Source organism: Carcharhinus amblyrhynchos, chromosome 7 (assembly GCF_965287045.1).
Source record: "Carcharhinus amblyrhynchos chromosome 7, sCarAmb.v2.hapA, whole genome shotgun sequence".
Classification (NCBI taxonomy): domain Eukaryota; kingdom Metazoa; phylum Chordata; class Chondrichthyes; order Carcharhiniformes; family Carcharhinidae; genus Carcharhinus; species Carcharhinus amblyrhynchos.
In genome coordinates, this window is record NC_137330.1 from 91,248,816 (window position 1) to 91,271,368 (window position 22,553).

General features: G+C 43.8%; 1 protein-coding gene across 1 annotated transcript in view; it reads right to left on the bottom strand.

Moving 5' to 3' along the window:
- Window positions 1-22,553, bottom strand: part of cfap206 (cilia and flagella associated protein 206) — a 36,526-nt gene that overhangs the window by 12,086 nt on the left and 1,887 nt on the right. Inside the window, exons 3-9 of the mRNA XM_080192787.1 lie at window positions 13,985-14,068; window positions 9,248-9,338; window positions 8,432-8,620; window positions 6,270-6,428; window positions 4,522-4,736; window positions 2,934-3,053; window positions 1,754-1,952 (exon numbers count right to left, since the gene is read on the bottom strand). Coding sequence (XP_080048913.1) covers window positions 1,754-1,952; window positions 2,934-3,053; window positions 4,522-4,736; window positions 6,270-6,428; window positions 8,432-8,620; window positions 9,248-9,338; window positions 13,985-14,068 — 1,057 coding nt within the window. The remainder of the gene's footprint in view (window positions 1-1,753; window positions 1,953-2,933; window positions 3,054-4,521; window positions 4,737-6,269; window positions 6,429-8,431; window positions 8,621-9,247; window positions 9,339-13,984; window positions 14,069-22,553) is intronic.

The window sequence follows — 22,553 nt, forward strand, 5'->3', positions numbered from 1 at the left end:
TACAATCTTCTTTTATGCAAAGTGCCTTGGTAATCTAATGTTCCCAAAATCTAACTTCAATAGACTTCCCCTTTTGATTTGATTTTATGATTTGATTTATTATGGTCACATGTATTAGTGTACAGTGAAAAGTAGTGTTTCTTGTATGTGATACAGACAGAGCATAACGTTCAGTACGTAGAGGAGAAGGAAAGGAGAGGGTGCAGAATGTAGTGTTACAGTCATTGGTAGGGTGTAGAGAAAGATTAGCTTAATATAAGGTAAGTCCATTCAAAAGTCTGACAGCAGAAGGGGAGTAGCTGTTCTTGAGTCAGTTGGTACACAACCTCACAATTTTGTCTTTTTTCCCTGACGGAAAAGGTAGAAGAGAGTATGTCCAGGGTGCGTGGGGTCCTTTTTTCCCTGACGGAAGAAGGTAGAAGAGAGTATGTCCAGGGTGCGTGGAGTCCTTGATTATGCTGGCTGCTTTTCCGAAGCACTGGGAAGTGTAGACAGGTGCAATGGATGGCAGGCTGGTTTGCATGATGGACTGGGCTACGTTCACAGCTATTTTTGTTTCTTGCGGTCTTGGTCAGAACAGGAGCCAGATCAAGCTGTGACACGTCCAGAATGGATGGTTTCTATGGTGCATCTGTAAAAATTGGTGAGAGTCTTAACAAAAATGCCAAATTTACTTAGCCTCCTGAGAAAGTAAAGGCTCGTAAGTAATCTGGGACATGGGCGGAGGGGTGGAGCAGTTGGGTGGTGAATACAACAGCTGTGTATAGTTCTTCAGTTTCTCCTTCAGTTGTGTTGACATCATAGACTAATATCCACATCTGCCAATATTATGGGAGTAGCGCCAACTAGACCAAGCATGACCTGCTGAGATCATGAGTGGATACCAGCGAGGGCTACAAGCCACAGGCTGAAGAGGGAACGATACTGGTTTAATTTCCCAGCCTCGGAAAACACTAAATCACAAAATCTGGAGCCTGAAAGGACAGAGATCTCCCCAGGCTTGAAAGAGGAAGCACAAGCATTCATGTGGCTAAGACTGGAGGCACAGCCATCTCTAGGCCTGAGGGCGAGATGAAGAAGGGAAGGAAGCTAAGCTTTTAGCAGCTTTTTTATTTCTACAGCAATTCTCCCCACTAACCAAGGAAGTAGGGTTCCAATCATAGCTGGAGTTTTCTGGTCTCCAAATGACCTTTCTTCAGAGAGTGGGAGTCGGCAGCCTGACTGGTGGGATTTTCACAATAAAACCTAAAGTTAACTTTGCCGATATTCACATATAAATATTTTCTAGAAAATGCCAATGGTTAACAATGAGAAATGGGAACGATCAAGCTAACAGCAGCATCCATCTTGCAGCGCCCTGATCAATTGACTCAGCACAGACTGGAGTTCAGAGATTGAGAGGAAAGAATAATTTTTATACCAACGCTGACAGTGCCTTACATCATCAGGTAGATTTTAAATGATGGTGTGATCAATTATAGAAGATGACCACAAATTCTGTATTTAATGCCACCTCTACATAATTCTATATATTAATTTCTTAGGAACAATGGCTGAGAATTGTGAACATGCTCCCCATGTGCAGGTAAGGGGATAAGAGGGACTGTCGTCGGTGCAGGGTTGATGGGCTGAATGGCCTTCTTCTGCACTGTGGGGATTCTATGATCCATGATGAAAAGCAAAGTATTGGGTGTAAGCTCAAAATCTGTAAAACTCACCAGGGTGACAACATTTCTGTCTCTGTCCACCATACCTGATACTTCACTTAGCCTCTGCTCATCTGTTTTCACAACCACTCCCTCCAATAAGGGCCCAATGACACCTTCTGGAAAGAGCTGTGAGTGAGTTCCCAAATATGGGTCTAAGTTGCTGGCTAAGTTGCTAAAGACACTGAGCAGCACCATCTCATCCTGGAAACAGACCCACAGGTTGGAGAGAGCAATAAAATGAGGCTGTAAAATAGGGTAAAAGAAATCTACATTAGCTTCAATATAAAGTGAAGAATTCGCCATATAATGTACAACTTAATGCTTGAAATAGTCTTTATATGAACATGAAAAAAAGACTTAAACTCGCCCCCCCACCATCACCTTCCCAATTGTTGAATGGGTAAATTCACTCCTTGTACAGATTTGGAAGCCTCTAAAACGTAGAAATCATTGGGTGTATTTCTGGCCAGGGGTTCACTATTGGTGGCTGGTGGCAACTTTGGTTCCTACGATGTCTATGGCGTTTTGCATGGCTTGCCTGTCCCACTGCCAGGGAACTTATCAAGAGGGGGTTGCATTCGAGAGGACGGGAAGATCCTGTCAGTGGGAAGGTCTGGAAAGTGCCTCCCTATAAGTTGTTAATATTAAGGACAAAAACCTCACCTGTTATCTGATAATCTCCTTTTCGCTATTTTAAGAGGTGGTATTACCCTGTTTGTTTTAAGTGGGTTTGTGAAGCAGAATGCCACTGGGCTAGATGGAACCAGAAATTAAAAACCAATTGTGGCCCTTGACCCTGATGCCAAAGTCAATGAGCTTTTCAGGAGAGTGTTTTTATGCTGAACATTTCTAATTGAATCTTTTTTTGGTGCAAATTATCTAGATTCCCTCTTTAACTTTTCTTTTCATGCTATTTTTCTTGATATTTCCCAATTTGACAGAGCTGTGAATAGTTGACTGTTAAAATTATTAATGAAGTAATAATCCTGCTTCTGCCCAGATCTACCACTGTGAACATTCTGGACATTAATGTTCTCCTATACCTGTCACCATGCTACACGACCAAAAGCGAGAAAGAAGAGCAATTAATCAAACATTTTTTCTAATTTTTGAGTGATTCTTTGTTTTAAACGGAACACAAAACAATGCAAAATGAAGGTGCATTTTTACCAGAGCTCCACAAGATTTAAATGGGAGCAACAAACATTATCAAGCCCAACTTACATAGACTTGTGCGGTGGGTACTGCTGCCTTTGACTTTACTATAGCATTCAGATCCAATAACTGTTTATTTAGTTGAAGTTGCAACATTTCTACCTGTTTAGCGCATGTGATTATTTCAGTCTGTGGAGGAAACCAACAGTATATCAAATTAATACAGACCTGTCACTAGTTGCTAAGCAATTGCACTTTTACACATACACTGAACCAGCAGCAAGTTGTGGTGATGGGGGGAGGCTATAGTTTAGTAGAGTTATCACTGGATTAGTAATCCTTAGACCACCATAATGTTCTGGGGACCTGGATTCAAATCCCCACCACATTGGTAAATTGCAAAAGTTCAATAAAAATGTGCAATTTAAAAACAAATGTCTAATGATAGTATCAAACCATTGTCAATTGTCGTAAAATCCCATCTGGTTCTCTAGTGTCCATTGGGGAAGGAAATCTGCCGTCCTTACTTGGTGCAGCCTACATGTGAATTCAGATCCACAGCAATGTGGTTGACTCTTAAGTGCCCTCTGACAAGGCCTAGCAAGCCACTCAGCTCAAGGGCAGTTAATGATGGACAATAATTGCTAGCCCAGTTAGTGAGGTCCACATTCCACGAATGAAAAAAAAAGGCGAGGATAGCCACATTCATAACTCAGCATTGTTTACATTAATTCAGAAAGTTGATAGTGCAAAATGTGGCCCCTGTAGACAGTGGGAAATCCAGCAGGGCAATTGGTACTGAAGGATAAGCAACAGCACTCTAAAAACGAGAGGGAAGGAAGTGTTTCAAGTGAAAGGAAGCATTAATTTTGAGCAATTGGCAAATTTTTGCCATACTCAGTGAAGATCAAATGTACATAAAGCAGCTAACTAAATCTGCACAGTTGTCCCTAGTGCAGCTGTGATTCTCAAAATGGTGGAAAATGTAATCCAATAGGGATGCTCCGTCATTTTCTGTGCCCAAATGATGATGTGGCCCTTATCATCAAATTACACCATGCTCGCTACCCCAACGATTGTGGCATTTTATCCTCTTTCAAGCTCCTAAGCCAGTTCCACCCCTCACAAATCCATCATAATAGACTACCGTTCCAGTTTCACTCCACACTTCTAACAAGGTCTTCCCCAGGTTCAAGAAAAGACTGCAGCCAGATCTTTAGCTCTGGTTTTGAGGCTGAAGAAGGCACATGGCTGGGTGTGGAGGAAAAGCTTTCAAAAGAGTTCTGGCGAGGAAACAGTTGAAGCATGGAATGAACACGGTCCGTGCAATAGCCCCAGGAACACAAACACAGACCCTTTGAAATGGAGAGGTGGAGGAAGAAATTGTCCCCTCTGTGCCCACTGGTAAATGTCAGCCAAGAAATGGGGTGCAACAGCAGGCAACGTCCAACCATGGATAGGAGAGCAGCTGACTACAGCCTAGACCCAGAATTGTTGGTTCAAAGGTTTTTTCCAAAAGATACAGCAGAGAGAGGGAGGCAGAGAGAAAGGCAAAGAAAGAGTGAAAATGAAACTTTGTTTCATTTATCATTGAAAAAAAGAAAGCACATGTCTTTAATTACAATAGTAATGATGTATAATAAAGATATTTTCCTACCACAATAATGCGCAGAAAGACCTCATGCTGCCTCACATTGTATAAAGCCTCCTTCAGTTTATCATGCAAGCCACCTTCCTCATAGCATTGTTCACGACTCCTCTCCAGCCTCTCAATGATAGCTGTGTAGTGGTAGATTAGTTGCTGAGTGGCTTGTAGCTCAGCCTCAACATTTTGTTTGGTTGCTGGCACAACTTCGTTCAGAATGGCAGGCACTGCATTTCAAAATGTATTTCAATTACACAGAAACAATGTCTGGTAGCCATAGGAAATGTTTAAAATACAGTAACGACCGGGAAGTAAGTTGCAGGCTAACCAAATACACAAAAATGAAGTTACAAAACAAATGTGAAAGTTTTAGTGAATTACACTCAACAGTTGAGCCAATAGATTTTACAGCAACCCAGGGATTAGATTAAAGCTCTGCAGTCAGGCCACATCCAGTCATGTGTGGTGGTGGACAGGGTTTGGGGAGACAGAGATGAGTTACTTGCCACAAAATCCACAGAATCTGACCTGGTCTGGTAGCGGGTGATTTGCAATGAATTTGCCTTTGAAACTTCATGGGGAGATGATTTAACTTCATCTTGTTGGTGATGGTCACTGATTGGTACTTGTGTGCTGTGAATGTTATTTGTCAATTATCAGCCCAAATCTAAACATTGTGCAAGTCTTGCTGTGAATGGACGCAACCAGTTGCAGTATCTGTAGACTGTTGAAAAGAGACATGTTGCCAAAGATTTTCATCTTGCACTCATCAAGGTGAATACCAAAACACCAGATTTCAACAGATCAGAACAATTTATATTACAGGAAAAGTGCGTTGATTGGTTAGCAAATTGACTCTGATTGATTGAGGCATTGCCACGGCAAAAGCAATGGGGAATAAAAGGCTCCCCAGGCTCCAGATTCAATCAGCACCCCTTTCTCTTGTCGTAAAAATTGTTGGGTTCATTTGAAATTTGGCATTTGTGAGTTTGTCCTGATGAGTTCAAGACGAAGAGCTTTCTCTCTTTTCAGCAATGTTCAAGTTATGTCTTACCAAGTGACTGTTAGTATCCGAAGAGTTGTGAATGGTGCTGACCATTCTGCAATCATCACTGACTATCTCCACTTTTGAATTTCTGATAGAGGGAAACTGATAGAGTCAAAGAATTCCTAAGGTGCAGAAGAGGCCATTCGGCACATCAAGTATGCACTCTCTGACAAAGCATCTTACCCATCCCTGTCCTATCCCTTTAAACTCACACATTTACTGTGGCTAATCCATCTAACCTACACATCTTGGGATATTAAGGAGCAATTTAACATGGCCAACCCACCTAACTTGCACATCTCTCGACTTGGGACAAAACCGAAGTACCTGGAGGAAACGCAGGTACGGGGAGAATGTGCAAACCCTACATAGGCAGTCACCCAACGCTGGAACTGAACCCGGGTCCCTGGTGCTGTGAGGCAGCAGTGCTAACCACTGTGCCACCTGGGTTGGGCCTAGGACATTACCCTGAGGAGGTCCGACACTGATGTCGCTGGGACCAAGGTGATTGGTTTCCAACAAACACAGCCAACTTCCTTTGTGCTACGTTACAGTCACACATAAAGGAATTTCACACAGAAATTGTATGAAGCATTTATCCATTAATATTCAAAATGTGTAATTTAATGGAATATCTGTTCACTTGAAGTCAAATCTAGAAACCTAAATAAGCGGCCACGAGGTGTTTTAAAATCTTTTCTGGGTTACTTACGGTCGTCCACGCCCTCGCCACCCTTCTTGCAGTTCTTGTTGAATAATCGAATGCCTGTGACAATCATACTTAGTTCATTCAACTGACGCTCCTTATCCTTTTTCGTTAAGGCCAGAAAGGTACCCAGTTCTGACTGTGGGAAGACACTTTGCAGAGCAGCTAAGGTGAAGAAAACAAACAGGGAATGGCAAAAGGGACATGCATCATGTCATGGTTAAAAATGTAAATTGTAAGTTTGGAATTGAGTCAACCTCAGAAATATCGGACTTGATTGTGAGTCAAGTTTCAGACTTGTCTACTAGCTCAGAACTTCAACTTAATTGAAATATCGGTTCAATATTGCACAATTGCTTTGACTCACTTACATTTGCAACTTTTAAATAAAGTTCTATCAACCTACAGTTGAAGATGGAACGTGCCTGAATTAAATATGTCTGCTAACCATGTGACCAATTACATTACATTCACAGCACATGGCCAGGAGGAATTCACCATTTGTACATTTGTACAGGCACAAAAACATTTGTTTTATTTAATAAAATGTAAAGAACAAATGTTAGTAACCAATCTTATATGGAAAGTAAGCCATTGAAGAAATATCAGCTCATCCTTCCAAACACCATCCTAACCCAAAATAGGAATCACAACATGCATTTACTGCCCTGTTGTTTTTTTTCAATCTGTGGGTCAGATCTGGGGCATTTCTCTCATAGCACTTCACTCCTCCCTGCCTCAGTACAGTCAGGATACAGTATCTGAGTTAAGGGTTATCCCTCCTACTTGCACCTGGTGTTTTTGTGGGCACCCTCAGGTTCCATATCCAGAATTCTTTTTCTTAGCTACGTGTTACCCCTTGATCACATTGTCTATAGGAAAGGGTCAAACATGCACATATGCTGACACCGTTCAGCTCTATTCCTCCAACCTCCTGCTTGACTTCAGGATCAGCATGGAGTAGAGCCATTGGACATAGAATACAGCACATAGAACACTGCAGCACAAACAGGCCCTTCGGCCCACAAGTTGTGCCGATCATATACCTACCTACTAGGCTTACCTATAACCCTCAATCCTAATAAGTCTCATGTACTCACCAGAAGTCTCTTAAAAGACCCTATCAAATGTGCCCCCACCACCACCGACGGCAGCCGATTCTCCTCACCCACCACCCTTTGAGTGAAAAACTTACCCCTGACATCTCTGTATCTACTCCCCAGCACCTTAAACCTGTGTCCTCTCGTAGCAACCATTTCAGCTCTGGGAAAAAGCCTCTGAGAGTCCACCCGATCTATACCTCTCATCATCTTATACACTGTGAACATGTGAACAGGCATCCAGTCATGAATAAGCAAGAACTTGCTCCAGTTTGGTGTCAGCATCAAATCATTCCATTCAACTCCCATCAAAGTCTCCACACTTTATCTCATCCCGATCTTTAATTGTTTGCTTGGGCTGATCCCAGCAGCGTGCAACCTTAGTGTCATACATGGCCTCGAACTGAGCTCTAAAGCTAATCTCAGTCATCTTCAGGCTCACAGGGTCATACCGATATAAAGTTACTCACCTCCATCTTAGATAAGTCCCAAATCCTAACTCACCCGCCCACAGTGATGTTGAAATCCCTCCACTGTCTTTCATCACCTCCAGGTTTGAGTCCTCCAATATTTTCCTCATCGTCTTGGACAAATTCCACAACTGTATGAATAATTGAACTTCTTCCTATCCTACACTAAACATGACCATTTTATCATTTCCATCCATCGGCTCCACATCTCTCAGTGCTTCGATATAAAATCCTTAGCTTTACCTTAAATGTCGCAAAGGCCTCACCTTCCCTTTCTTGCTGCAATCTCTTCCAGCCCTCTACAGCAGTTCACAGAATCCATTCGTTTGACCCTGGCTTCTCCTGCACTTCTCCATCCTCTTCCTTTGCTTCTAATGCCTTTACCTGTCTCGATCCAAATTTTGGGATGCTCCCCTTAAAGTCTTCTGACTGGCTATCTTTCTCAATCCTTTCAGAATGTGGTGCTTTGACCATTGCTTCCAGTTACCTTTCTTAACGCATGGTGCAGTGTCACTTTTCACTTCCAACAATTAGAAAGTATACTGTTTTTGTTTTGGCTGTTACATGCAAATGCGTGAGGAGAAACAAAATCACCTACCAGTTGCCTCTCTCACTGCACTTATTTCAGTCGGAGAGCCAAGGCCTGAGTGGAGCAGCATGTAGCTGACAATTTTACGGTAAAGACATTCCAATTCATCGCGTGTCCTTGCACGACTATCTGTGATTTCTCTGCAAACGGGGGCCAGTCTAGATTCCAAGACGCAGCGATGCTCAGTGAGGAATTCCGCTATATGGTGAGGTAATGGAACCAGCAAAGTATCAATTCATAGTTCCATAATACATAGAAATCATACATACAATGAAAACAGTAATGCCATTCCCCTGCCCTCTCTCCAGAGCTCTGCACATTCTTACATAAGTGTCAAATTCCCTTTTGAATGCTTCAATTAAACCTGTCTCTACCTCACTCTCAGGCAGTGCATTCCAGACCCTAATCACTCACTTTGTGAACAAGTGTTTCCTCATATTGCTTTTGCTTCTTTAGCCAATTACTTTCAATCTGTGCTCTCTCGTTCTTGATGCTTTCACAAGTGGGCACAGTTTCTCCCGATGTACTCATGATCTTGAATATCTTGGTCAAATCTCCTCTCAGTCTTCTCTTCTTCAAGGAAAACAATCCAAACTTCTCCAATGTATCTTCATAACCGAAGTTCCTCATCGCTGGAACCATTTTTAAAACAAGTGATACGGGCAGATCAACGTATACACTCAATAAGGTGGAGAGAATCCTAGCACACCAGCATATAGAGAAAAGCACTACAAAGCCCAAGGGAAAGTGGTCTTCTTGTTCACCGATAGCCATCTATTCTAATTTAAAACAGATTCCTTCGGAAAGATAATTAGGGAAACTGACCTCTACTTGTGTAATTCATATCAAAGTAAACTTGCATCTTGATTGTGTCAAGAGATGACCGTTGTGGTTCCAGCAATCTGTCCACACAGGTCTAGAAAACAAACATCGGTAGGTCTTGTTAGAAAGCAACTAAAATAAAGATCAGATTGAAAGATTGACTTGGGCAGCAAATCACAGCTGCTCTTTGATATGGCTCCATGTGACCAAGATGGCAGGAACATGCAATGGAAAACTGACTTTTGAACTCAAAGTCAATTATACTTATCCTCCTGATATGGCTGAAACTATGTATTTCTTGATCAGCTAATGTACGGACATTCAGATAATTATCCAATTGCTATTTGGAAGCTACACTGAATCTGCCACCATCACTCCCTTCAGCTCTGCATTCCAGATTTTAACCACACACTGCATGAAACATTCTTTCCTCATGGCGTTAATGGTCCTTTTGCCCTGAATTGGTGTCCTCTGCTTCTCCACCTTTCTGCCAAATGGGAACTGTTTCTCCCTACCTAGTCTGTCCATACCCCTCAGATTTTGAACATCTCAATCAAATTTCCTCTCAACCTATGAAAGCAACCTCAGCTTCCCCAATCTATCCACAAAGCCAAAGTTCCTCATCCCTGGAACCATTCCCATAAATCTTTTCTGCACCCTTTCCAATGTCTCACATCTTTCCTAAAGTGCAGTGCCCACAATGGTTAGCATTCTTCCAGCCCGCTGCGTGATTGGGGCTGGCCTGGTGGTTGGGGTGGGGGGAGATGGGGGGACAGTGGTGGTGATCCTGAGGTTGGGTAGGCTGATGATTGGGAGGGTTGGCAAACAATCGGGAGGCCGGCGATCGGGAGGCTGCTGTGTGATCTCCCCACTGACAGGTTGGCGCATGCGCAATGGCCCGCTCAGCACGTTGATGCCAGCCTCTTGGCCAGGATTGGGCCCCGCCCTTCCCCTTTCCAGCATGAATCTCTCTGAGGCACTCTGCGATGCACAGAGTGCCAGAGATCTGTTGAACTAAGTACACCCAAAACATAGGTGGAAAATTCCCTCATTTTCCTACCTATTGGGCACTTAGATTTTTTTCGGGAGAGACACAGTCAATACTTCAGTTATTGCTAAACGAGTGTATAATAAAGGTTTGCCATAACTTCCTTGCTTTTGTACTCCATAGGTGGGGTGTTCTGGCCTTTCCTGCCATGGGTTCGAACAACAGGAAACCCCATTGACAGTGGCTGGTTCAGTAGATCCAACTACAATCCCACCATAAGCCTCGATTTATAAAAGTCCAGTATCCTGTGAGCCTTTTCAACCGCTTGCTCAACTTGCCTTGCCATCTTACGCATATATACCCCAAGCCTCTCTTTTTCTGCACTCCCTTTAGACTTGTATCCTTTATTTTATAATTCCTGGGATGGCAGGACTGTCACATGAGGAGACACTAAATAGGTTAGGATTATCTTCATTGCGGCTTAGAAGCATGAGAGGGGATTTCATAGACTATTTTCTAAATAGTGACTTGCTTAAGAAATCAGAAACACAAAGAGACTTGGGAGTTCTTGTTCAAGATTCCCTTAAGGTTAAGGTGCAGGTTCATTGGGCAGTTAGGAAGGCAAATGCAATGTTAGCTTTCATGTCGAGAGGGCTAGAATACAAGAGCAGGGATGTACTTCTGAGGCTGTATAAGGCTCTGGTCAGACCCTATTTGGGGTATTGTTAGCAGTTTTGGGACCCTTATCTAAGGAAGGATGTGCTGGCCTTGGAAAGAATCCAAGGAGGTTCACAAGAATGATCCCTGGAATGAAGAGCTTGTCATATGAGGAATGGTTGAGGACTCTAGGTCTGTACTCATGGAGTTTAGAAGGATGAAGAGGGATCTTATTGAAACTTACAGGCTACTGCAAGGCCTGGGTAGAATGGACATGGAGAGGATGTTTCTACTAGTAGAAAAACTTGAACCAGAGGGCACAACCTCATGCTAAAGGGCCTTTAAAACAGAGATGAGGAGGAATTTCTTCAGCCAGAGAGTGGTGAACCTGTGGAACTCTTTGCTGCACAAGGCTGTGGAGGCCGGGTCATTAAGTGTCTTTAAGACAGAGATAGATAGCTTCTTGATTAATAAGGGGATCGGGGTTATGGGGAAAAGGCAAGAGAATGGGGATGAAAAATATGTCAGCCATGATTGAATGGCAGAGCAGACTTGATGGGCCGAGTGGCCTAATTCTGCTCCTATGTCTTATAGTCTTATGATTTTATAAAATTCTAACAGGATTGGACAGGGTAGATTCAGAAAGAAAGCTCCCAATGGTGGGGGAGGCCAGAACTAGGGCTCATAGCTTGAGGATAAGGGGTAAATCTCTGAGGACTGAGGTGAGGAGAACTTTACCCAGAGGGTGGTGAATGTGTGGAATTCACTACCACAGAAAGTAGCTGAGGCCAAAATTTCAAGAAGAAATTAAATATAGCTCTTGGGCTAAAGGAATCAAGGGATATGGGCAGAAGTGGGATCAGGATATTGAATTTGATGATGAGCCACGATCATAATGAATGGTGGAGGCCGAGTGGCCTATTCCTGCTTCTATTTTCTACGTCTGTTTCTATAGATATCTGTCATAAACATTTTTCTGGATCACCTTTCTCTCCTTCAGCTTTGTCATCTGGCTTTGGTTGCCCTACAATTCTACTTCACAAACCATCTCCTCTTTAGAGGCAGTCCATTGTTCATTACAGTTTTTCCTGACAATTCTTGACTACAATTTACTCAGACCAAATCCATCTCACCCCACTGAAATTGGTCCTCCTGCGCTAATTATACTTACTCCATTAGAAGGGCTAGTTTTTTGGGCTATTCCATAGCTAACCTACATTTTATGATCCTTAATCCGTAAAATCACAATGACTTATGTAATCTTCAATGTTAATCATGAATACCCATTGCAAAGTGAGGGCACATGATGCAGTAAATATTCCTTCTCTTGCACCCTTAAATTAATCCTTCCATATCATGCAGCTAAGTGATGGATATATTTGCAATCACACCCACAATGGATTCTCAGCGACATATTGGAATCAACATGTCATTCCCCTGGTTTGAATTTCTCACCTCTCGTACTCTGTCAGCAAGAGGAGGTTTACTTAGGAGGTTAGTACGGATCTGGAGGATTTGAAAAGGCTGCTTCCTGACTGCTTCACAAATGCTGTCTTTTTTGTTGGTCTAGGGCGGCACAGTGGCACACTGCTGCCTCATGGCACTGGGAACCCAGGTTCAAATCCCGGCTTAGGTCACTGTCTGTGTGGAATTTGCATGTTCTTACTGTGTCTGCGTGGGTTTCCTCCAGGTGCTCCAGTTTCCTACCACAGTCTGAAAGACATGCTGATTCAGTGAAATGGCCATGCTAAATTCTCCCTCAGTGAACCCGAACAGGCACTGGAGTAGGGGATTTTCACAGTAACTTCATTGCAGTGTTAATATAAGCCTACTTGTGACACTAATAATAAATAAACTTTGATAAGTAGTCAATCTGGGAGCAGTCTGCAGAGCCAGGCATTTTAAACACTGAAACGGAAAAACCAGAAGGGCAGTTATAACCAAATCTGCTTCATACACTGCAGGAATTTACTCTTCAGTGACTTGGAGCTGACCACAACTTCCTCTTCCTTTTTCATGTCTGGCAGATTAAGTCACACAGTATAAAGGGATCCCAATGTTCATTCCTTTCAAAGACCTACACAGAGCACTTGTGGATTTATGACCCCGGGTCGCATAGTTAACTTATAACTTATGGGACACCTTTATATTTTTCACAATTTCGAAAAAAGGTTACAGCAGTTACATTTCTCAACCACAATCCCTCCTCCTCCTTTTTTTAAAGATTCACATGTTTAGAATACTTTCTCCTCTCCCACTGGCTTGGTTGGTATAATCTTTTTGTTGCACTATACTGCACAGTATATACCAAGCCAGTTCCATTCCAAGTACACGTTCAATTAATTGAACTTAATACAGGCAATAGTTGAGATGCTTAAAATTGGCCTCACTGCAGTCCCACTTATTAGTGACTATCTAGTGACCTCTGCTGGACCTGGAATGAATGTCAACAATGGGAAAGCACAATATAGTTGGGATCAGCAGTGATTGATATCTCCTTCAATTGAACATATCACCTCCAGTCACTGCTATAGTTCACATGCAAAATTGTGACCACTTGAATGATGTGTGAAGGTGATGAGAATGTAACACAGCATGAGTTACAGCATTCAGTGAGATGGGAGGAGAAGTAAAGGAAGAAAACCAAAGTGGACAAAATAGGGATCCCTGTTTAGTCTTCAGACATGATTGGAGATGCCGACGTTGGACTGGGGTAAACACAGTAAGAAATCTCAAAACACCAGGTTAAAGTCCAACAGGTTTATTTGGGAGCAAAAGCCACCAGCTTTCGGAGTACTGCTCCTTCGTCAGGTGAGTGGGAGTTCTGTTCACAAACAGGGCATATAAAGACACAAACTCAATTTACAAAATAATGGTTGGAATACGAGTCTTCCATTCCAACCTTGCATTCCAATCATTATTTTGTAAATTGAGTTTGTGTCTTTATACGCCTTGCTTGTGAACAGAACTCCCACTCATCTGACGAAGGAGCAGCGCTCCGAAAGCTACCAAATAAACCTGTTGTACTTTAATGTGGTGTTGTGAAACTTCTTACTGAGTCTTCAGGCAGGTAACGTTCACATTTCAATAGTTACCGTGATGAGCTTGCGAACATCAGTCTTTGTGAGGGTTCTGTCCACATTGAATTCATATCTTGGATCCAGAACAACAGCTTTAACCTGTTTGGAAAAAAGAATTGTATAACTTTAAGATGTTTTCTATTCTGCATCTTATTTACACATAAAGCTTTCCTGTATCTTAGCTTCTAAAGAATCAGGGGCTGTTTTATAAAACAATATAGGTAAGAATTCTGGGAAAAAACCTTCATAAAACACCATCATCAAGGTTTAGTTTAGTTTAGTTTGGTTTATTTATTAGTGTCACAAGTAAGCTTACATTAATACTGCAATGAAGTTACTGTGAAAATTCCCTGGTCACCACACTCCTGCACCTGTTTGGGCACACTGAGGGAGAATTTAGCATGGCCATTGCAGCTTACCTAAATGTTTGGGTGATCTTACCTGCTCAGCATGCTGGCAAGGCAAGCCAGGAAGATTGTGAGCAAAGCCAAAAATCTGATTCCTGCCTGATGCAAATCAGTTTGGCATCTTCCCCACGAAAATGGCTTGGCACCTAGAAAGGCCATGAATCCTATTTGCATAATAAAGCCTTCATTTGAATGATACTAGCACATTCGGCCCAGCTGCATCCGGCCTCATGGTTCCTTCGATGAGCTGTCACACCAGCAAGAACTACTACTGCTCTGCAATAGCAGGGACCAGGTTCAATTGTAACCAGGGCAATTGCAGGCCACTGGTGGTTGGGAGCATAGCTGGACAGTGCCTACCAATGTCAGTCTGGCAGCGCCCACCTGACACCCTGGCAGTGCCTGGTTGAGCAACATAACTGTGCCAGGGACAGTGCCAAGGGGTGGGGTCTGAATGGGGGTGGGGCCTGAGTATGGATGGGGCAATGATGGAGGGTATGCATGATGATGGGAGGCTTATGCAGGAGGGAGTTATGCATATGCTGGGGAGAACTTTGCATGGGGTGATAAGTGGAGGGGAGCTCTGTATGGGGGGTATGCGGGGGGGGGGGTATAGATGGGGGATTATTCAAGGAGGGGGTGGAGGGGGAGGGCCGCAGAGTCTTGATATGGGGATGCATACTGGGGGGGGGGGGTTTGCTAGCAGACTTGTCGGGAGGATTCTGATGCCCTGAAGCCGGTGACCCATGTTGTTGGGGGGTGGGTGTGGTGACACTGCAAGATGCAAGAGTGCGGTTGTGTCTGATGAGGAGGGGGGTGGTGGTAGAGGTGGTCTCACAATACACTGGGAGATAGGGCACCCTGCTCAATGGTGCCTGAGCGCTCTAGAACCAGTTTCTCCATTGTCTTAGGCTCTGCCCTCTGCAACTTGCCAGCATAAATCTTCCAAGTATTAAAAATCCTGACACTGTGAGAAGATTGCAGTACCATACTCACCCGAAAGAGCAGTATGGAACACTCCCATTTTCAGACTTTTATGACACTTAGAATTTTTTGGAAGGATTTTGCCTGAACTTCAATGCTCCTGGTGCATAGCTTTGCCTTATCCTTCAGAATTCTGAAGCATTCCCGTAACTTTATTCTACAAATACACGCACTGGGTACTTGGTTTACTGCTGAAGATAATAAATGTTCCAACTTGTTTGCCAGTGGACAGAGGGATGGGAAGGCCCTGGCTTTAAGCTGAACCCAATCTCAGCAAATGATCTCACACTCAGCACAACTATTAATCTCAGCCCTCCCTGTGTAATGTTTGGGCTGTGTTCTCACTGCTCATCTCTATCCTCTCTTCACCATGGGTAAGTGAAAGCCAGGACCAGACCTGACTCACAGATATATTCATATGTTAACTGGCAGGGAAGTGCCTTAGGGAAATGCTGTGTGAATGCAAGTTGTTGCATGTCACACTTCGTGCTAACTGAATAACGGGGTGGGGGAGAAGAGGGGGTGGTTCATACATCACCCTCTATATTCATTGAACATCTCCATAGCATGTGTGAGCGAGAGAGAGAATGTGCGTGTGAGAATCTCCATCCTCATTCGCGGCTGGGATTCTCTGGTGCTGGCAGAGGTGGAGAAGTTAGATAAAACCCAGACCAATTATGGGAAGAAATAAAATCCCTATCTAGAAAGGGTGCAGAAAAGATTTACTAGGATGCTACTGGGACTTGATGATTTGAGTTATCAGGGGAGGCTGGATAGGACTTTTTTCTCTGGAGCACAGGAGGCTTAGGGGTGATCTTTTGGAGGTCTACAAAATAATTAGGGGCATGGATAAGTTAGATAGTCAACATCTTTCCCAAATATAAAGGAGTCTAAAACTAGAGGGCATAGGTTTAAGATGAGAGGGGAGACTTACAAAAAGGTCCAGACAGGCATTTTTTTCACTCAGAGAGTGTCTGGAATAAGCTGCCAGAGGTAGTAGTAGAGGTGGGTACAATTTTGTCTTCTAAAAAGCATTTAGACAGTCACATGGGTAAGATGGGTATAGCGGGATATCGGCCAAATGTGGGCAATTAGGACTAGCTTAGTGGTAAAAGCTTGGCGGCATGGACTAGTTGGGCCGAAAGGGACTTTATGACTCTATCGACCAAAATATTTAAATTATTTCAAACCCGTGCACCAAAGTCAACGTAACAATTTCCTGCAAAGCTTCATTGGAAGAACATTCCTCACTCAGACAAAAACAGCACATTGGAGTCTGATTGCGAGCCTGGCCAGTAAAAGTATTTGATTCATTTTGCATTTTTAATGGTACTTTGTGCTGTGCATTTTGCTCTATGGTTTGCTGGTTTGGCATAGTTGCTCCAATTTCTTGATTGCTGCTGCTGATAAGAACATAAGAACATAAGAAATAGGAGCAGGAGTAGGCCATCTAGCCCTGTTTAGCAGGATTGCTTTGGGGGGAGGGTGAGGGTGGAGGGGGTGGTGTTCAAGCATCTTGCATGAGGACAAGGAGTACATAAGGCACCTATAGATACAGATAGTTACAGTAGCTATGTCCGTGCCTCTCTGCTGGTCCCACTGGGAATACCATCACTTTTGGCGTGGAGTAATGATGGCTAAAGCGACTGGCCGAGAAGTGATAGCAAATGTAACTGCATCTCTATCCTGAGTAAGGGAGCAGGCAGTTGGGATTAGACTCTCAAATTCATCCATGCACATAAAGATTGTCCTCCCCCAAGGCTAGTTCTACTAGCTGTATGAATTTTCCCACTTCTATAAAACAATGAGTCATGCCTTCCCAAGGGTACCTGGATATCATCTCAGTGGGCATCGAGAGATGATACCTCAATGACAGGCCGAGGACAGCAGGTTTACTGTGCTCCCCTATCATCACTACTACCAGGAGACTGCCAGCCACGACTGTAGTATTGTTGAAGTAGGGAGACGTCCTTGTGACTGGACAAAAGTTTACATAGCTGTGGTGATCTTGGCATTCTAAGCCACAGTGAATTGTTCCCAACTGGTGGTCCCACAGGGGATAATGAGGATCACAACCCTGGCAGGCGAGGGTGATGTCGGAGTACGACTGGCCAAGAATAACCAAATACATTTCTGGGCCTCAAAACCCATGTTTTCAAAAAAAAATGAAGCACAAAAGAATGTTTAGCATGCACCATCTGTTCTGGGGATAGTTGGTGAAGTACATTCGACCATCGAAAGGATGTTTGTCGCTCCATTCAGGCTGCAGGAGCCGGGTCTTTGAACCCCCATGATCGGTCAATGAGGGAAGTCATACAAACAATGCCTGGAGCGAAGAAATGAATGGTCGTAGGGTGTCACACATCGTTCATGGAGATTATTACTCCGGTCGAAGAGGATAAGGAAAAGGCTCATGGAGCCTAGGGACTTTACTTCTGAGACCAATGTCTACCAAGCCCCAAAGAATTGGGCAAGGCCAGATGCCAAGCAGTGCTCTTCCCGGGTTGTGCGAGTAGGGTATCGTGCATAGCTGTAAATATTGTCAGGTTTGTTGTGCTGCCTTTGTACTGTTGTATTTTTGCTATTAACAACATCATGAGTCAAGCGATATCTTTATGGGTAAACGTTTCCAGAATTCGAACAAAAGCTGACCTTATCTGGTTCCATTTTCAGTGCCGTGACATTCTGCTTGGTTGTAAGCTGTGGTAGAGGCCATATCGAATCTCAAGATCAACCCCTGTTTCTGCCATAGGCCTCCCAGCTGTGGACCATCAAACGGATGTCATTCAGATTCCGTTCTGTAATGTGTGGCATTTCATCGACGAGTGATGTAAAAGACTCCAACAAGGCACTCAAGAGAGTGATTCAAAATAGCTGAGCTGAAGCAATGCTGCAAACCTCTGACTTACGTGAGGCTCACAAAGGGTTGTGGGTGTCTGGAATTCGCTTCCTAAGTTGGTGGCGGAGGCAGAGACCCTAAGCTCTTTTAAAAAGTACCTGGATCAGTACTTTAAGTGCTATAAGCTACAGGGCTATGGGCCGTTTGCAAGAAGATGGGATTAGAAAAGGAATCTGGGTGTCCTTGGCCTGGCATGGACACGATTGGCCGAATGGCCTCCTTCTGTGCTTTTGAATGGTTCAATGGTTAATAGGCCTCTCCAAGTATATATTAATATGTGAGAATGGACCATGTGCAAGTTGACAAGAGTCGCATCATCTGCTGCCAGATGATTGGCATACATCCAGAACGGGGCTGGCTATTGTTATGGAAACAAAAATTAAAATTGCACAAAGTTTCTAAGGTATTGAAGTCTTCTAATTCACTCTGAAAAACATCTGCCACGTCAGATATACTCAATAATGCAAACACACATCAAACAAGGAACATGTACACAGTTTACAAAGGGAACAATTCATCATCTTCCCTGTGAACTGGAGTCAATCCTCCTCCATCAGGTCTGTCTGATCCTTTCCTGCACAGGGGCCTCCAGCACCACTCTTCAACATTGAAACAGTTTTGCCCACAATTTCTCTTACATTTTAAACCCACCCTTCCCCACCACACACCTGTGCAACAAGCCAAGCCCTTAGACAAATGATGGGGGCCAAGGCGCAGCTAGAGGTGTTGCGAACTATAACCTAAAGATAGGACAATTCAATCTTTCCCCCTGCCTCGGAAATGCAGCCATTATAATCAAGGACCTCAGGCACCCCAGACATTCTCTCTTCCACCTTCTTCCGTTGGGAAAAAGATACAAAAGTTTGAAAACACGTACGAACCGACTCAAGAAAAGCTCCTTCCCTGCTGCCATTAGACTTTTGAATAGTCCAATCACATATTAAGCTGATTTTTCTCCTCACCCTATTGGTAGCTGCAACACAATATTCTGCACTCTCTCCTTTCCTCCTCTCCATGTACTCTACAAATGGTATGTTTTGTCTGTATAGGGCACAAGAATCAATACTTTTCACTGTATCCCAATACATATGATAATAATAAAACAAATCAATTCCATTCAATTCTATTCTATTGTTTATTTGTCCTCCCCATTTCACTTTAAGATGTACAGAAAGCACTGTACAAGTGTAAGCTAATGTAACGTACCATAGATTGATAGGATTGAAATTCTCACACAGCACTCCCGATATATTTTTAGGCAGAGAAAATGTGACTCTTCTTGGACTATCATGTGTAGACGAGGATGAAAAGATAGGGGGTGGGGGTTCAGAGATAGCAGGAAGAAGAGTAGGGGACACAAGAGTAATTGAAAGGAGGGGGTGAAAGAAGAGAGGACGGTAAGAGGGAGAAAGGAAGATAGAAAAAGAAAAGGGCAAGAGGTGGAAGAGAGGGGCAGAAGCAAGAAAGAGCAAGAGAAGCTGAGGTGGGAGAGGGGGGTGTAAGAGAGAAAGAAGGGGCACAAGAAAGAGAGAGAAAGACCTGTAAGAGGAAGACAGATGGCAGAAGAAGGTGGGAGGGAGAGAAAAAGGAAAGGGGGGCAGAAGAGGGTGGGAGGGAGAGGAAGTGACAGAGAGTATGGAAAAAGGAGATGGAGCAGAAGAGAAGGTGAGGGGGCAGAGAAGAGAGTGAAAGGGGAGAATGGAAGAGGGAGAGACAGCTAACAGATTATCTGATTAGAGATAGATTAGTCTTAGGTGTGAAAGACTCCTCAATGACAGCAAGCCTACTGAAAGATGATAAACTGAGGTTAAAGAAACCGATATTCATGTGTTGAAATACAGTTGTGAAAAATCAACTAGAACCTATGCATGACAGAGCAGACCAGGCGAGACAGTCCAAGATACGTAGTTACACTTAAAACATAGGTTCAAACAGCAGGATTAGGCTATTTGACCCCTCAAGCCTGCCCTGCCACTCAACAAGGCCAAGGGTAAAACTGCATCCTACTAACCCGCAGCAACCTTTTATCTCCTTGCTTATCAAGAATCTATCCATCTCTGTTTTAAAATATCCAAAGACTTAGCTTCCACCACCTTTTCTGTATGTGTGATTTGCTGTATCAAACATGTATAGTAATGTGTTTATGTTGTAGTGCACATTGAACATAATAAATCTCTGTGAACTATAAATATATGGAATGATTGTGTACATAGATTCTTATGCTTCCGAGATTATATATTTATAAAATATGCATTTTTGGGGATGCAGTCCCTGAGCAAAGCATTACCGTTTACTTACGTGCCTGTAAAAAATTGAATTGACATGGATAGGGAATGATGAATGGGAATGTTGCCTTAATACAAAGTGCAGGTGTAGGGGTGAAAGTAACAACTCGGATCAAGGGGAGAAACCACATCTGTGGCATTACTATTGCTCCTGGCCCCAGCCAGCTCCATTGCTTGCTGTGATAAAGGGGGAGCCATGATGTGGAGATGCTGGTGTTGGACTGGGATAAACACAGTAAGAAGTCTCACAATACCAGGTTAAAGTCCAACAGGTTTATTTGGTAGTGAACGCCTTCAGGAGAATAGTGGCCACAACACCACATAACCCTGCCACAGCAACCTCTGCAAGACATGCCGGATCATCGACACAGATGCCGTCATCTCACATGAGAACACCATCCACCACATACACTTGCAACTCGACCAATGTTGTCTACCTGATACGCTGCAGGAAAGGATGTCCCGAGGCATGGTACATTGGGGAGACCATGCAGACACTATGACAATGGATGAATGAACACTGCTCGACAACCACCAGACAAAACTGTTCCCTTCCTGTTGGCGAACACTTCAGTGGTCACGGGCATTCGGCCTCTGACTTTTGGGTAAACGTTCTCCAAGGCGGCTGTCACGACACACAGCAGCGCAGAGTCGCTGAGCAGAGACTGATAGCCAAGTTCCACACACATGAGGATGGCCTCAACCGGGATCTTGGGTTCACGTCACACTATCTGTAACCCCCATGACTTTCCTGGGCTTGCAAAACCTCACTTACTGTCCTGTCTGGAGACAATACTCATCTCTTTAACCTATGCTTAATGCTATCTCCACTCATATTGTCTGCACCTTTAAGATTTGATTAACTGTAAAGACTCGCATTCTAATCAGTATTCTATAAACTGTGTGTGCCTTTATATGCTTTGTTTGTGATCAAAACTCCCATTCAACTGACGAAGGGGCAAACCCTGAAAGCTAGTGGCGTTTACTACCAAATAAACCTGTTGGACTTTAACCTGGTGTTGTGAGACTTCTTAATATGTCAGGGGAGCAACAGAATTGACTGCACATGCAGAGCATTGGCAGCAAACATAGCCTTTGACAAACACTTTGGTGCACTGCGGCTAATTGTCATACTCCCGTAACTGCTGATATCATTTTATATCAATAAAGGTTTAGGGCAGTTGTCATTCTGCACATAGGACAACATACATAATTCACCCAGCCCTGGGTATTCCTCCTTATACAGCAGGATGACATAAGAACATAAGAACATAAGAAATAGGAGCAGGAGTAGGCCATCTGGCCCTTCGAGCCTGCCCCGCCATTCAATAAGATCATGGCTGATCTGTCGTGGCTCAGTTCCACTTTCCCGCCCTCTCCCCATAACCCTTAATCCCCTCTCTTATCAAAAACCCATCAACCCGCTTCTTAAAAATATTTAGCGAGGCAGCCTCCACCACTTCAACGGGCAGAGAATTCCAGAGATTCACCACCCTTTGAGTGAAGAAGTTCCTCCTCAACTCCGTTCTGAACCGCCCCCCCTTTATCTTGAGGCTGTGCCCCCTAGTCCTACTGTCTTTTTTGAGCGGGAAGAGTCTTTCCACCTCTATCCTATCCATCCCATTCATCATCTTATACGTCTCAATGAGATCTCCCCTCATTCTTCTAAACTCTAACGAGTACAAGCCTAGTTTATTCAGCCTCTCCTCATAGCTCAACCCCCTCAACTCCGGTATCAGCCTAGTAAACCTCCTCTGCACTCCCTCCAGGGCCAAAATATCCTTGCGCAGGTGCGGCGCCCAAAACTGCACACAGTACTCCAGCTGCGGCCTCACCAATGCCCTATACAGCTGCAGCAAGACCTCCCTACTTTTATATTCAATCCCCCTCGCTATGAAGGCCAGCATCCCATTCGCCTTCCTGACCACCTGCTGCACTTGCAGGCTGGGTTTTTGCGACTCATGCACAAGGACCCCGAGGTCCCTCTGCACCGTCGCCTGCTGCAGTTT